Source organism: Phymastichus coffea, unplaced genomic scaffold, assembly GCF_024137745.1.
Source record: "Phymastichus coffea isolate CEN01 unplaced genomic scaffold, Cenicafe_Pcof_1.1 PCOF00043, whole genome shotgun sequence".
NCBI classification, from domain to species: Eukaryota; Metazoa; Arthropoda; class Insecta; order Hymenoptera; family Eulophidae; genus Phymastichus; species Phymastichus coffea.
Genome location: NW_026706854.1, coordinates 4,770 through 22,232, shown reverse-complemented (window position 1 = coordinate 22,232; position 17,463 = coordinate 4,770). Strand labels below are relative to the sequence as shown.

Here is a 17,463-nt window from a genome sequence, read left to right as displayed (position 1 = left end):
GACAAATATATCCGCAGCGATTCGTCAAGACACATGTCGCCTCGTCCGCAAAGAAGAAAAAAAGGAAAAGAACGAGCAATGCCATTAAATTAAGCTTTTGATACGGTCGTTAATAACCTGCCCGCATAAAAATGAAACGAAGATATAGGCGATGACCCGAAGAATAATAAAAAGAAGGCACGCCGATCAGAAAAGCTGCGGTGGCCAATAAAAAATACCGGAGAACCCTGTTTCGGGGCCAAATCAACAAAGGAGATTAGAGAGGTGTGCAGTATCACTGCTTCGCTTGCTCGCCGCAGCGCGGAATTTCATTTCCACTTTTTTTTTTGTTTCTTCCGTAGTCATAAGCTCGGTGTGTTGAGAGCATCAATCGTGCGCGCGGCGCGCATATGCGGGCGCGGCAATCACGACATTAGGTAAACGAGCGACGACAAACTCTAGAGAGAGAGAGAGAGAGAGAAGTAATAACTCGACGAGAGAGATAAGCTGCGATCAGGGAAACAGATGGCACAAGACAAACAAAACGCTTGCGCACACATGTATACACGCCCGTGGACTTCGTTAACCGTATTACGCACCCCACGATTCATAAAGCGAGAAAGAGAGAAAAACTTTGCTAATATATAAGGCGATACGTCGCTCGTAGGCATATTGGCATTCGTTAAACGACTGCACGAGCACTCGCGTGAGGTTGATCCTACCACCCCTCACGCCGCGCCCACTTGTCAAACGGCAGAGAAAAAAGAAAAAAGTAGCGCAATAGAGGGCTCAAAGTATACTGATACGTCGATTTCAGCTGGGGTCTCTTTCTTGATCCTACCGAGCAAATTGAGCATGTGTCCGAAGGAAGGTGGCGGTGGTTCGTCCATTCTTTCCCCGGAAAAACAAAAGGAGAGAGAAAGAGAGAAAGAGAGAGAGAGAGAGAGAGAGAGAGAGAGAAAATATTCAAGGGACAAGCTTCTGTTCGACAATAGGGTAATTCTCGCGCATGAGATACGCGATCCTACGGCGTTTCAATGTGCGCGCGGAGCGCCCGAGCAACGTTTGTTATTCCCCGGCAGTTTGTTATATTTCCCGCATGCTCGCCTCGCGGACAAATGGCTCGCAGACAATGCTCTCCACACACCCACACACGCGCCCGCGCGATGATATGGGGTAGAGCAGCGCCATTCGCATGCGTTATTTCCGAGATCTGCGGTTTCCTTCTTCCTCCCCGCTCCGTTCTCGACCAAGCGTTTTCCTCCGCTATCCACTCCAACGCGCGTCTGCGCTAGCCTTTATCTTTCTTTTTTTCTTTTCTTCTTTTCCTTTCCTTCGGCCGATTGATCGGTCGAAATCGCCTTCTCTCCGCTCGCCTTTCAGTACGAGGGTGTTTTATTTATTTACCTCGGAGAAAGAGGCGTTGACGTCACGAACGCGTCGCACCTAAGAAGCGCCCTTTGCGTGCGCGCGCGCGAACCGGTTGGGCAGATTCAAGCGCGGCCAGCTTTGCGTCAAATTTAGCGGGAGGAAACTAACGCGCCGACGGCGACGCCCGTAAAATATGCACTGTAGCAGCGGCGACGACGCGAGCCACCGGCAAGTCCGAAATCGCGGCGTCGCTCGGCCCGATAAAGTTTCATGGCACACCTCTCGTCGCGATAGCCGAATCGCGCGCGCGAAAATATGGCGGCAATTAGAGAGCGCCGAGATACAGATACGATTATTGCGCTTCAGTCGATCGCCGACGACACGGACAGCCCGGCGTCATTAAGATAAATCGGAGGCTGGAAAGAAAGAAGGAGACGAGAGAAGGGAACAAGGTGACAGGCTGCGGATATAGAGGCGCGTCAACATCGGCAGCACCGCGCGGGATTTAGCCGCGTGTAATTGGCTCAGCTGGTGTTGACGCGATCCTGTCATCAATAGCTCGTCAGACAAGCCCGGGAAAGCTGGGCGCAGCGGCCCCCTCCCCGCCGCCGTCGGCGCGAAAATTCAAATGAATCGCAAAGCCACAAAAAGCGCGCGTCCGATTGCGCGCGAGGCGAGGCGAGACGAGGCGCCCCCGTAGCGCCGCGCGGGCTTTCTGTCTTTGTGTCGGCGCGGCTACTTTTTCATTCGAGTCGCGGCCAGGCCGCCCAAGACAGCCGGATTTTCGTCGATTATTCAAAGAGCCGCTCGCGCGCGCGCTGCCGCAGGAGGAAACTCATCTCGCGCGTGCGAGGATTTGCTGACCAACAATAAACCAAAGTCTCATCATCTGCGGGGATTTAGCGCCGCGCCGCTATAACGGTGGCGGGCAAGATAACACGTCATTCTCCTCACTTCTCTAACCCCCTCGAGGGACTCGATCGTCTTTGTCTGTGTGCGCGCGCGTTTGCGCGTGTGCGTACGGGTGCGCGCGTTCGCTTTGCCTTGTCGTCGAGCACCGAGTGAGAGAGGGATTAGCGCCGGACTTGACCGCGAGCGCCTTTTAATTTAGACAAATCGTCCCCGATTAGCATAACGGGATAAATTACGGGTACGTCAGCACGCTCGACAAGTACAACGCCGACCATCTCCGCGTGTTAATTTTCCGTACGACCAAAACTTTCGCGAGCTACCAAACTCTGATAACAAATCATTTCTTTCATTATTTTTGTCGGTCGTTGTTGCTGTTTTTTTTTATATTTATCGCGAGACCGTATTTCTGAATTATCCCTGGTGAGCCGTATTTATTGCCACACGACGACGTTGTTGTCGGATATATATATATATTTTTTTTTTTTCAATAAACGAGCAGAAAAAAATACGCAGACGTGAACGGTCTCTCGGTGTACCTGGTTCCGTGCAACTCGTCCTATAACGAGTCGACTCTGGGAATTGTATCGGACCATCGAAGCTGTAATGTCTTTCGATTGATTGCTAATTGTCTTGTTCTTGTACACTGGTCCGCAAGAAAAGCTTACAAAGTCTCGCGGGGAATCGTGACTTTTAATGGAGTGGTGGCAGAATAAGAAAGCCATAAATTGAGATAGCTTCTCGAGGTAACCTCCAAAGTATATCACTGCAGTTTTCGCGATTTGCGCTGATTGGCAATCGTAAAGGCGGAAAGCTCGTGCGCGCCGAAAATCCGCAAATTTATAGTCGAAAGCTCTCTCGGCTTGTAAAGGAGGTCATTAAAAATTCACGGCTCGGCATCAGAAGGTCGAGTCGCTATAAATTGGTTGTCCGCGAGCGAGTAAATAAAGTAAGGCAATCTCTCGCGGTTGCAGCGCGTATCGTCGTCGAAAATGTTTGGTCGTTCAAAGTAATGCGCGCGCGTGAGAGAGAGAGAGAGAGAGAGAGAGAGAGAAATGATGGGGCGGGTTCGAAGTGGGTACTAAAGACAGAGCGAGAGCGAAGACAAGCTAGAAATCCGGTTCTTATACGGGCGCGCAACACTTTGTATCCGTATTCATGCGAGTAATCCCCCTCGCCGTTTCTTTTCATCGTCGATGTCTCTCGGAGTCGTTAAAACGCATCGCCCATCCGCGCTATTTAGGCGCTCGACTTTACGACTCTCGAGACGCGGAAGAAAAGAAGGAAACTCGGCTTCAACTCTGACCGTCTACGCATCGACGCGAGGCGCGGGAGCTTTATAAATATTGCAAGGCAGGCTTCCTCGCGCGCGAGGATATTCAAATGTCAGAGGGATCAGCGGCTTGACACATTTTAACTTGGCGCGAAATATTGTTTGGCGCGCGCGGTGTCAAGGGGCGCACAATCTTCTGACGGATGTCCCGCCTACGCCTCTCTCTCTCTCTCTCTCTCTCTCTCTCTCTCTTGCTCTCCCGACCGAACACGGCTTAACGATTCAATAACCGATCGCCTTAGTTTGCATCCAAAGTGTCTTCCTTTTTTCCGTCTTTTCTTCCTCTGCTCGCTCGCTCTCTCCGTGCGAATTAAAATTACGGCGGCGAGAGCTGCATCCATCGCGCGCGCCATTTCAATTCTTCGGCATGACGGCCTCGCGAGATTGCGTATTTTTAAAGCCAACCTCGCTGCGAGCGAGGCGCCCGCGGGCGCCTTTTCCTCGTCGGGCAAGACGGGCAAGACGAGGAAAAACCCAGCAGCCCCTTATATCGTGTTTGCCCCCGCCCCCTCCCCCCCGGCTTCCACCTTTCACGCGCGACGAAGCTCATTCCTCTTGCACGCATCTGTCGGAGGGCAAACGCGACAGAAAGAGCAACAATGTTTTAAAAGGGAAGACAATTAGGTGTGTAAGGCGAATCGATCGGATACAAATGGGATTAGGAGTTAACGTTGTTTCGGCGGTCGGTCGGGTTTTGTCGTGCGCCGTAATTAAGTAACCGCAGCAGCCGGAGCAGCGAGCGAGAGCCGGCGCGCAAGGCTAAGTGACCCTAAGGAAAATTTATCGCGCAAGTCCGAAGCCATCCCCTCCGCCGGTGTCCTGCGTCAGGCTTGACCGTTGCCCGAGTGCACTTGAACGGTTCTCGATGGTCTGTGAGCGATCCGGATATAGCGGTAGAGACCCGTGGCTAAGATTAAGTTCGGGAAGGAGCATTTCCAGGGAGCTCCGTCTCGTCGTCGCAGCGAAAAGGGCCCGGGGCGGCGGCCGATCGCGACGCGTAACCTCGACGAGCGACGGCGAGCGGCTCCGCGTTGCAAGCCCACATTCGCGAAATCGGACCGATCGGCGCGTTCATCGATCACGCACGTGCGCCCGCCGCTTTTCCATATGAACTCGCCCGCGAGAGCCGCTCGGGGAGCCTCGTAAATGAGCTTGCGGCAAAAACGCTCTTGACCGATAGGATATAATCGACGAAAGATTGGACGGCCAACAGCTGCGGCGTGAGCGGCTTTTTGTTTTTCCGCCGTGTCATTCGTACGTAAGCCAAAACTTTGCAGGATTATGAAATCGCTACGGGAATAGGTCCATACGCCCCGACGCGGCAGTCGCAGATGCGGCAAATCGACACGAGTCGCTGGAATGATAAGCCTCCCTTGCCGAGCGGCTGCTTCTCTTGCCCCGGAGTAAAAGTGCACTAATGGCCGGAGATTAGAGGAGTTTTGACAGTTTCGCAGTTGATTTTCTTTACTCAACTGCTATTAACTATCAAAGCTTTCTCCCTTCTCTCGGCTCTGCCGCGACGCGAGGGACTTTTCCAAATTAGCTCGCTGTTTTGTGTCGTCGCACCTCCTTTTATCTTTTCTTTCTTTTTATTTTCTCTTTTTTTTTTCGAGAAAACTTGTTTCATCAATCTCATCGCGATCTAATAAAAACTTTACCGCCTGCGCGCGCCACTCGCTATTTTTTTCCTTCGGAAGCTTAGGTTTTTCGTTTCATTTTTCGAAGCATATAGAATTTGCAAATAAGCAATAAAAATGCACGATAAATCTGTGGCGGATTAAAAAGAGAGCGAGCGAGCGAGCGAGCGAGCGAGCAGAGCGCATGCACATACAAGATTAAGCACTTTGATTTCCAAATCGTTCATTACAGACTAAAGCTGCCTCTACCGCAAGTTGCACAGGGGGTAACAGCCGGTCGGCTTTATGAATAATGACGTATCAGTCTCGGGCCAACCCTCTAGCTTCATACTCGACCCTTTGAGCTCTCTCTCTCTCTCTCTCTCTCTCTCTCTCTCGGTAAACCGCACAAACTGAACATGCTCGCAGGTAAGGATGAAAGAGAGAGACAGAGCAAAAAATGCGTTCAACACACATTGGACAAATCGCCGTGGCATACGCCCAAACTGCTCGGAAGATGTGGCGCCATACGGACAAGCCATTTAAACTTCTGGCGTATCATCTCTCTCTCTCTCTCTCTCTCTCTCTCTCTCTCTCTCTCTCTCTCTCTCTCTGTGCCCTGTTGTACGCTCAAAGACCTTGCTGCCGCTCTCTTCTTTTTTCAAAGACACCCTTCGTCTACCGCCGCGAAACTGACGCCCTGCACAATTTTCCGGCGCATAATTTTATTCATTTTTCGCGCGCGCGCGAGCCCTCTGTTTGTCTATGGAAATTTTCAGGGAGCTGCCGCCGTATATTTTTCCAGAGAGCCGTCTGAATATTATTAGTAATTAACGAAACGCCGAGAGAGAGAGAGAGAGAGAGAGAGAGAGAGAGAGAGAGAGAGCCGAGCTATCTGATTACGAGCAGCCCCGCGCCGTAGGAAAAAACGAAGACACCGCTTTGCAATGGTAAACCGACGTCTGCATGCATAACCGTCCGAGAAGGAAGCGAACAACTGCAGTGCGCAGACGAGTGTATTCCGTGAAAACATCATCGGTGCGTGTAAGGACGGGAAGGTAGGACAGGTCAATCAGTGGGAATACCGAAACTGGCGATAGCACCCATGCCCACGCGGTGTTAGTGATTAACAAAGCAAGCGCGCGTATATCGGGCCGAGCACGTTTACTTCGATGCCAAATAAAACGCGGATGCATACCGTCGTATCTCTCTCTCTCTCTCTCTCTCTCTCTCTCTCTCTCTCTCTCTGTTTCGCTGTTGATTGATGCGATTAATACTTTAGAAAAGTATACGTGTGTTCCCGCGAATTATCGCGCTGTCACGGGGCGGACAAAGAAAAAAAAATAAATAAACCGTCAGCCGCGCGGTGTAATTCTGAGCTGTCGTATAGTAATTTGACTGCAGTCGAAAAAAAAAAAAACAAAAAAAAAAGTACACTGTCAACGAGATCGTCATCATTGACGACGACGACGACAATCTAGCGATCGATTAAAAAAACTCGCCACGCGTTGTTGATCCATCGGCTTTTGCAGCATGTCGTTCGTATAAATTATTAGCGGCGCTTTGATGACGACGACGAGAACGAAGCTAACAAAAAAAAAAGAAAAAAAAAGAAATGAATGCGGAAAAATTCGCAGCTGCGCTACTGATAATCCGGTGAGCTGATCCGTGCCGTAAATCATTCAGCATTCGACCGAGAACGATAATGGAGAGCTGCCGCTGCTGTTTCGCGCAAGAGATCCTCTGGAAATATGCAAAGAGAACAGCAGCTTAGCGCCCTCGAGAATTCGTATTTGTCGGCAGATACACCATCCATCGCCTCGAGGGTTGGAGAGAGAGAGAGAGAGAGACGCGCATCTCGAGGGCTCTCTCGCTTGCGTGTTTACGTGTTATACCAGCCGAGAGAGAGGCTTCACACACTTGACGAAGTTTTTCTCCCCCGTGCCGATGGAGAGAGATGAGTTTCGCAGGTACGCGCGAGTCAGCGTTTAAAACCGTGCGTCCTCCCTCCTTTTTCTTTTTTTTTTTTTTTTTCGAGAAAACTGCTCAGGGAGATTGTCGAGAAAGCCGTCGGCTGCGGAATTGAAACTGCTTATCTGTTATTTATTCGCGTTTTATCGGCGATACGAGGGTGGGGGGAGGAATCGTTATGATATTTGTCAGTGCTGACGAGCATGTCGTTTGCTCTTTGTTTATTTCATCGTACGGTTAATTTTTTTAATTTTCGAAAATTATACCTTCTCTGACGAAGTCGTCGTGGCAATTGGCGCTGACGTTTTGCCTAACGAGTATTTATCTGCGGGTCGCGCGAAGCGCAGACCATAAACGTGTATACACAGGCAGGACACGCGTCAGGCAAAAATCACGACCGAAAACTCTCATAACAAGTGAAGCCCGATGAAAAATGGGCGACAGTTTTCGCCCTGGCCGCTCCCGCGTTCCGCGTGACACGAGAAGAAAAGCGCGAACGAATTAGGAGGAATTCACCGAGAAAAAAGAGAAATAACAATAATAATGAAAGAAAGCGCTGACTCGAGGCGCCCGTGGCGTACGTATACGCCATTCGGTAGCCCCCGCGCATGTACAAGGGAATGCCATTGTGTACGGACTCTCTCCGATATTAAAATAGCGAGTGATTGATGCTCGGTTCAGTGTAGGCAGCGCGCGGGCGAATTCTTAAAAGCCGCGCGACCAATGGACGCCGCCGAGCTCGCCAGGCGTTAATAGATCCGCAGCCACGGGCGTGCCACTTGAAATAAGCATCTGCCGGCGCGAGCTCTGCAAATCGATTAACGCGCGCGTATCGCAAGCCGGGCGCCGGCATCAGCGGAGCGCGCTGCCGCGGTTTACGCTCGGCCATTCGTTTCCCCCCGGAATTCAATCTGCGGCCTGCGCGCGAATTCCTTCGTATGACGTATGATCTTCCATATTGCTGCCTCTCCCACACACACGCGCGCCCGCGCGCGCGACACTCGTAATATCTGAGAGAGAGAGAGAGTTATGCCGAATTAGACGCGCTCGCTTTTTCCTTGCTCGCAGTGGGCGCTTATTAAATCCTGTTTATTATCGGCGAGCCAGGCCCGGCTGTCGATCGATCGAGCGAGCGCACCACCGCCGCAGCGCCGGCATGCAAATGCGCGTCGGCACGGCCGACGGGGAAAAAGAAGGAAACACGAATCCTCGAAACAAGCAAGGCGATCCGTCAGCGCTATCTCGGGTCGCGCGCGCGCCGCACAGATTTTAAAGAAAATCGCCGAAAATTTAAAGCTTTCTCGCTTATCTCCGACGGGGGGGGTGGGGTGGGCGCCGGCCGGAGGGCTTCCACACCCGTACGGGCGCGCGACAAATAGGTAATAACAGCCCTCCACGCGTGATTATGGGAACACACGCAAATCCCCGAGCCGCCCTGCTGCGAGGGGCGAGGGAACCGATAGCCCGCGCGCGCGCGCACGAGTCGTTTATCTCGTCGGAGCTCTAACGAAATTTTTTCCCGTTACGCGTCTGCCACGACGACTCGCGCGCGCGCGTGCCGCGCGGATAGGAGACAACGTCACGTTTGACGCTGGGCCTGCCTGAGCCCGCAGTTATTATTTCGAAGGGAGGGGGCGGGGGGAGGTTGAGCAGCAAGCTCGAGCGCGTTACGCGTGATTGCACCGACTTTACAAGGAAATTCCTCGAGGGCTGCGCCAAGACGGAGGAGAAAAAAAGTTCTTCGTGTGGATTTCTTAATTAAAGCATGATCCCCGGCAGCAGATAGCTGTCACTCCAGATGGTCAATTAACAGGTGGCAAACTATTATTTTCCATTTCTTTCCAGGGGAGTTTGCACATTAGCCGCCGCCGCGCGTGTTTTTGTCGGAGCAATGAGATCATTACAGTGTTTAAAGCCGAAGGCGCACACTCGCGCCGAGGCTCTTCTTCTTTTTCTTCGCAGCCGAGGCGACAATAATTTCACTTAATTAAATTCCGCTCTGACTCTCGCGCGCGACCGAGAGGGACCCTCCGTGACGGAAAAGGATCTGTCACTGATTTTTCTTTTTTTTTTCTTTTCTATTCGCAGCAGCCCCCTGTCCTCTGTATCCATCCTGTTCCTCTTTGAGGGAGCAATCTACCGAGCTCTCGGACAAACTATTCGCCTCGTTATTTCTCTTCGGAAAATTTGTGTGGAGCCGCGCGAGCGCGCTTTGAAGAATCAATCTCGGCCGGTCGTTTTCACGGCGAGTAATTGATATTCAGGTGCCAAGGAGAAAAATCAGCTTTGGGGCGATGGCGCGCGGGCGTTAAGAGCGTCATTCCGCGATAACCGGCAGCGACGCCACCGCGCCGTGGGCATAAAAAGAAATACGGTCGCGGCGGTCATTGCAGGAAGGAGAGCTCGAGGAGCGGTATCAAGCGGGCAAAGCGACGCCGGCTTCTTATTACCACTTCATCTGCAATTAACATTTATAACCGCGCTACCCGACAGACGCAACTTTCTCAGGCAACTCGTGGAAAAACTAATTAAATATTCCCAAGAGACACAAGGGGGGGGGGGGTCGGCAGTCGCGAGGAGGAGCAGCCGTCGACAGAGCGTTATACATTTAATTAAATAGTTCGTCTCTTTCTCTCTCGCACTTTCTTTCGCCTCCGCTCTCGCCTCCGCTTTCGGAAAAACGTCTCCGCCGCAGTAGCGATAAATCTTACGTTCGAGTTTGACGAGTCGCCGTCATAATGAAAAGGCGCGGGCACGACTTACGAGGCAATTAGAGACGTGTAAAACGGCTTAACTACCGGCCGCAATCAAATTTCGCGCGCGCTCGCCTCTCGCCCGCGTCGGTGTGTACAGAGCGAAGGCTCGAAAAAAAAAAGAAAAAAAATGGATAAAAGAACCGAGCTCAACTCGCTCGTTAGCAAGATCAACTTTGCGAAAATTGGATTAAACTTCAAAGGCCCTGGTGAGCGCTTCTTATTCATCGAGAATCGAACGAAAGGAGAAATTTTTCCTTCTCTCTTTCCGCAGATGAACTTTATTTGCAAGCCGAAAGACGAGCGCAAGCAGGACGTTACGCTGACGTTCCGTCCTTTAACGGCGATCGTTGAAGCGAGCGAAATGGCTGTCGTTATAGGCGCAAAATCTTTCGCGCGGCTGCGGCTACGAGCCCATTATTTCGCGCGCGCCGCGCACAAATTTTACGCCGAAAATTTTGTTGCGTACGATTAGCTAAATGTATATCGCGCTTTCACGAGCTCATTTGGCTGCGAAACGCGCGCGTCTCTCTCGTTTCACAAACGGTTTCCCCGAAGCGCTCTTAGACGCGCACCGTCTTGCGCCTCTGCTTTTGTTTCACGGATGCGAGAGTAAGAATAGCCGATGCGAAATCAACTGAGAAGCTGCGCTAATTAAATACCGATGTGTAACCGCGATATGTTATTTCTAACGGCAGTTCTGTAGAAAGATCCACAAAAGTCGAAAGTAGATTGAAACAAGCAATGACATTCATACGCGAAATTAATAAAAGCAATAATTTACTGCTTTATCGATGCATCTCGGCGAACAGACAACGTCGCTGACAAGTGAGAGAATGAAAATGAAAAATTGACGATGCAATGGGATATATCTCGATTGTGGATGCACAATCAATATTAACATAACAAACAAGGATACCTAGAAAACGACTTTGATTGAATTCCCGCGCGACACATCCTTCTCAAAATTTCAACATTTAAAGCGGCTTCGTCGCACCAACAAAGAATTCATCAACTTCTGTTTTCTAAAAGACCGTGTGAGATTTAGGGATAAATCAAAAAGAAAGCAACGCTATCGCTGTTTACGCGCCTTTTCTTTGAATAATAAAATCGATGAAAGACGTGTTCACGGTGAGATGGCTAAAGAGATTGAGCCCGAGTGAAATAATTTCGGGAAAAACGGAATGACCGTATGTACACGGCACAAAACCGAACAAAAAAAAACGAGCAGCAGCGGTGCAAAATAAAAAAAATCTCGGCAAAGTATATACAAACACACGCAAGAGACGAATGAAAAGGGAGGACATATCGAGAGAGAGAGGGAGAAGAGTTTTCGTGCGGGATAGGTATAATCTGCAGGTGCTTTTGTGCGAATCCGCAGTGCGACTATATAAATACGCGATTGCTGGCGTTACTACTATCCGTATGGCTCGCGTGCGCGTATGCGCTTTTGACCAAATTCCCAGCGCGAGTTTCGAAAAAAAAAAAAAAAAAAAAAGCGAAGCGAGGAGAGCAAAGCGAGCGCCCGAATGAATATTGGAATCGCGCGCACGGAACAAAGTGGAGCGGATATTGAAATATGTTTTCGACGACTGTCATAGAGACTCTCTCTCTCTCTCGCCCTCACTCTCCTATACCGCGTATAAACAAATCCACGCGTTTCGCTCGACGCCGCTGCTCTCTCTCTCTTTTTTTTTCGGATGGTTGGATCGACAGTGTCGCCCGGAAACAATATAATTGCGAGCTAAGTTGTGCAGCTATTGAGTTGTCGACGTTGTGATCTGTATCGAGCGAGTTATTGATTAGCGCATACATGAAAATTCAATTTACTGGCGCGCGATTCATTTTTTTTCTTTGCGCGCGATGTGCAGCTTGTCGTTTTCACGGCCCAGAGTATCTTGTTTATGAGACAGATTGATTTCGATATACTTTGTGTGCTTTTTTCACGCTCTATTTTATTGCTTGACGGCCGGTCAGTTTGATTATAATAAATAATATCCGATCAATCGGAGACAACGTTTCATGAAATATTTAACAGTAAATAATAACTTATTCATTTTATACAGATTGATTAAAATGGATAATAAGAATTGTAGGGGTATAAATGGGCAAATTATGCGAATTTCAAAATCTGTTTCTACTTTGAAACGTACTTTCAAGTGATACATTCATAACGAATTTTTAGTATTTCGACTTCATTCTTAAAGCGAATTGCTTTCTTTTGTGAAGTACAAAAGAAACGTTTGTTACAAATAAAAAGCTACTCATTCATTGATGCACACCCATTAATAACTATTTACGAAACATGGGATAAGGTTGATACCCATCGAATATCCGCAAGTAATCAAAATTTTTTCTTTTTTTTTTCACCAGCGATTTGTGTGTCAATGTTGAAAGTTCGGCCATTAATCATCAAAAAATGGCAAGCTATCCGCCCGCAATACTTTCAAGCGGCCAATCTACACGCCACGCAGCTGCAATCATAGCAACGCAACAACAAAAAATATTTGTCTTGTCCCTGGTGAACGAAAAATGGAAAAAAAAGCATATATGGATGCCAACGACAAAGTAACAAATGTGTCTTTGTAATGAACCGTTAAACCGAGAGAGAGAGAGAGAGAGAGAGAGAGAGGGAGGGAGAGAGAGAGAAAGCACATCGAGTGCTATGCCCATGTAAATGCAGTCAAATTCAATCTGTTTTCGCGCCACATTCGTCGGTGCGCAGTGCTTTATTGCCAAGCGCGCGTGTTATACTTTCGCGATGTCGGAATTATTACTGTCAAGAGTGCTGTAATAAAAGGGTCGAACTCTGAGTGCTCCCGTTTCGTTCCGTTTCATAACCGTGTTTTATCTAAACGGGATGGCTTTTTAATTGCCTTTTAAAAATCATCCGAGTGATTTTTAAAATTCGTTTTTTTTTTCGCTCTCGATGATTTTATATGTCTATTTGCTAATGCGAATGTGCGTGTTTGTCCTGTAAATTCTCATATAATGTCGCGCGGAAATTTTTGATGGAGGACCGAGATCTATATTGGATTGAACAAGTTGCTTTGATGGGAAAAGCTTTATAATTTGAATCGAGTAATTTTACAGGCACGGCATACAAATATTTGTCACGGATACATTTCGCAAATATCAAAGCCTCACGGTCGACGAAAATGCAGAACGTCAATAAAGCGTGCAATTTTTGCACGGCGAAAAATATTCTTTTCGTGCGTGATGCCGAAGGAACATCGTTGATCCGCGCGCTATCACGTCTTGATGAATGTCGATGACTGCAAGTCCTTTATCTAAATTTGTGCAGTGGCAAAACTTTAAGAGTCCTTGAGAAACGCAATACAATCTAATGTGGTAATGACAAAACCCCTCTAAGAGATTTGGCCAAGTTTTAGCTAATGGAAGATTATTTTGGCGTTAAATTGCGAAGGAGAAAGAAAAAAGGACGAGATTATAACCCCGTGAATCCTAAATGATAAGAGTCGCGGAGAGGACAGTGTGTAGAGGAAAAATAATATCCCATTATCCGCAGCACTTACCAAGATTAATATTTCTTGTGGTTCAGCGCTAAGTTTCGCGGATAAAATCGCAATTAAAAGAAAGGACATCGAGATAAGCATGCTGGTTAGGTCGCAATCGGTAATGAAAGCAAGGAGAAAAGAAGGACAATCTAAGCTTATATGTGCAGATAAGGGGGGGGTGAATGTTTAAAGAAAAATGGCAAAGATTATAGCGCTGCTTGGTTAATTGGTGCAGGCGTGTGCAGTGAGAAATACAACAAAAGGTGCATGGCGATTTGTTGACTTAGTGGCCTACCTTGGTCGAAGGCAAGGCAGCGGGTGGTCTTGGCGGCAAGCCCTGGGGGCAGTGCGAACCTGTAGGCCGGGTTCAGAGACATCAGGCCAAGACCCAACGCCTCCGCGCCGCATCGGCCACCGAACACGTTCCCCACTAAAAATCCACCCGTACATACAAACAAAACATTAGGCTCGTCAGTCCATTGTCTTAGTTGCATTATGTGTATCATCAGCTAATTGGTTTCAGTTATTTACGAACAAGTGTCTACATACGCAAGGAAGAGTTGACCATGTCTTTTATATTTATTATCTGCTACTGAAACAATTTCAAACACATTAATTGTATGATTACACTTTTATGGATCTTGTGTATTTGTGTGAGATTTATCAAAGACTGCTATAGTGTTGATTTTCAGTGTAATGTTTATAGCAAGATATCGACAATACACATTGCTGATATGCAGAAATGTTACATTTTTAATTTATCCTAATACTTGTTATCAGTTGATTCTGAACAATAGCAATAGCGTGTGCACTCTTACAACACTTTTATCAGGACCAAAAAAAAGATCGACAATGGCAACTCTTCCGCGAAAGGACAGCGTTTACCTGAGAAATGTTAACAAAAAGACGCGCGCGTACATAAACGATGTGATGAGAGAAAGGTAGAGATGAGGACAAATCGATATCCCAATTAACGAGAAAAACACACGCATTGCAGACAGACGGAAAGAAGGAACGAAGTTGATATTGTCGAAGTTATTAATTCTAATCTCGTTGAAAAGAGATGCTCCAGGCAGGGATTAAAAGAGATCGAGAGAAAGGAGAGAGAAAGGACATGAATACAAGAGAGCGAGAGAGAGAGAGAGAGAGAGAGAGAGAGAGAGAGAGAGAGAGAGAGAGAGAGAGAGAGAGAGAGAGAGGAGCAAGGATTACAGGGATCAAATGTGTGTCACGTGACTAAAGCACGCTTATCGGCATTATTATGATCTGGCCTGCGAGATACGCAGATCGCGCACACTGACTTTTCTCTCTCGCTGACTTTATTGCTTTTCAGCGCTCCACGCACGTGCCGGACGAGAAAGACCTGCTCCTCCTCTTTTTGTCCGATCGCGCGTCTCAGCCGTCGGTTTCTTTTGTGCCGCGCGCGCTCGGATTTTTTTCTGTTTTTTTTTTTCCTCCGCTGCAGAGACCCTTCAGCCCTCGAAAGCAAGAAGGGAGAAGGAGAGACGCGCGCGGATAATGTATACCGGGTGAGATGCCTCGCGATAACATTTGCATTGATGGACGGATTTTTGCGCTCGCCCGTGCACGTCGACGCCGCCGCATGATATTTAGAGCGGCGAGCGCGCGGCGGTACGGAAAATTGAATGCAGTGCGGTGGCTCGACGTTAGCCCCTAAATAATCGACGACGAGCGCCCGTCGACGCCGATGAAAAAGCGCAATCGCCCAATGCCGGAAATGGCATATATAGCCGGCGCGAGAAAGCGAACGCGAAGTAGACGCGTCGATATCGGAGGCAAGTAGCGTCGCATCACGAAATAACGAAGCCGGCGCTGATTGACGCCCGGCTGGGCAGCACCAACAGCAGCAGCAGCAGCAGCAGCAGCAGCGGAGGGTCGGCGCTCGTGACTTTGTCAACGCGCGCTCTAATGCCGGCAGCCGCTGTCACGCGCCCGCAGCACTTCACGCTAATTAGCGGCGACGTGATTTTCCAAAATTACACGGGGGAGTGGGCGTTAATTGCCGCAGCGCGGCTCTCTCGCTGCGAACCAGCGTCGGCCTGCCGAAAGCAGTCTCATTTTTTCCATGCATTATTCAATTCCTCGCGTTCCAGATTGAGATCTTACAGGTGCGCGCGCGCGCGCGCGCGCGCGGAGAGACACGAAGATTCATTGCCGACATTGTCTCTCTGACGAGAAAAGGGGTTTATGTCCTCATATTTTATTTATCGCGCGCGCGCGCGAGAGAGAGAAAGAGGAACTCAATTCGAAAATGATTTTTTGCCGGTGCGTTGGGTTGCACCTGAGAAGAATGCGTGCACGGCGACATCCGAGTTGAGCGAAGGACACACGAGCCACTTCCCTCGGCTTCGCTCCGCGGCGAGCGGCAAACGGCCGAGTGTTATTCCACGCGCCGTGCGAAACAAGTGCGCGGCGCGTGGGAGAGCGAGATTGTGTATTACGCTAATCGATTTGGCAGCCGATTGCCGGAAACGAGGCCATCGTCATCAGCGCGCCCGAGCGCGTTTAGCCTCGGCGAAGAATCGTCGCGCGCCCGCGGCCTGCCAATTGCGGTTCGCCGTTGCCTCGCGCCGAGCGCTTCTATGCGTGCCGGCTATTGCGCCCGTGTGCCATTCGCGTCCCCGTAATTTCTTTCATTGCGCCGTTCGCGCGCTGGGCTCTCCCGCCGCTGCGGCTGTTTGATTTTCAAGCTGCGACTGGGCGTGCACCGAAATTTTCGCGTGTCGACGGTGAATACGTGGAATATTTTATTCGCCGATCAACATTCAATCAGGCGCAGATGATCATTGATATCACTTGAATGATCGGCTTTGCCGTTCAGGTGGCCGTTATCACGAGTGTTCTCAATTGCAAATTTTCCTAATAATAATTCTCACTCCTCTAAAGTGTCTGCTAACATTTTTGGAAATTTTCCATGCAGCCAATTCAACGATCATTCGAATTACTTCGCTTCGAAGTCAAGTGTTTGCCGGTACTGTGATCGCACGCCAGCAACATCGTTTTAGCATCATTAAGCATCGTAGGAAAACTGAAACGATACATTAGAACTATATTGACACCGTGAGCGCGTCAAAGTGGAAAGATGAATCTAGGACAGCGGGCTGAAGATTCGCTAGCGAACGAAGACCCACTTAGCTTCGCGGAGGGAAAAAAAGGAGGAAAAAATAAAACGAAGAAGAGCGAGCGAAGTGCTCGCGAAGATTCTCAGGGCGTTCATGTTTCGTTAGGCAGATTGATATTTCATACACACGCGCTGCGAGCGCGCGCGCGCGCGCACACACACACACACACATGACTCCGTTTTGGAGCGATAGGCAGCTGAAAAAGCGTGTCTCTCGGCCGATATTGTCGCGCGCCAGCAGCAGTGCGGTTTCGCGTCCGGCCGGGGCTTCTCCGTCGGCTCGCTCGCCGTCAATGTCTTCATTGTCCGCGAAAGCGAGCGTGAGAGAATTCCGCCGCTCGGAATTCGCCGTCTCGCGAGCGCGCCGGCCAATTATTCCGGGGAGATTACCGTCGCAAAGCCTCGATAAGCTTCGCGCTGCCTTACGCTCGGCTGTAATCCTGCGTGCTCGCGCCACGATATTCAAATTGCCCCGCTCGCCGTCGGAAAAACTCGTCTTTGATGCCGTACTGCCGTGTGTAATCGATCCACTCCTCTCTCTCTCTCTCTCTCTCTCTCTCTCTTGCGACTGTCACTCGCGACGAGATGTCTTTCTTTTTTTTCCTTTTTCAAACTGCGACGCGGGCGATGAGCGTTCGTTAGCCGAGACGAGCGGAGTGCTCGAGGTTGCGCGGAGGCGTGCAAAATCTTTCCCCCGCTCGCGGAAATTAGAGCTTTCTCGAGTGCGCGGCAAAGTGATATTGCTCGAGTTGCCGCCGCGCTACTCGAGCAGATACAGCCCGTTTATACACTCCAACAAATATTTCTCTCGAGGGCGCTTCTTTCCTCCGCCCCCCGCCCTCCTCTTCGCGGCAATTCCTCAACGTGGAAA

The 17,463-nt window shown here is 49.5% G+C and overlaps 1 protein-coding gene across 1 annotated transcript in view; it reads right to left on the bottom strand.

Moving 5' to 3' along the window:
• LOC131664253 (E3 ubiquitin-protein ligase Rnf220-like) overlaps positions 1-13,903 on the bottom strand; it is a 36,584-nt gene extending 22,681 nt beyond the window's left edge. The window contains exon 1 of the mRNA XM_058935205.1: positions 13,746-13,903. Within this exon, the coding sequence (XP_058791188.1) occupies positions 13,746-13,827 (82 nt within the window). The 5' untranslated portion in view covers positions 13,828-13,903. The remainder of the gene's footprint in view (positions 1-13,745) is intronic.
• Between the last annotated feature and the right edge of the window lie 3,560 nt (positions 13,904-17,463).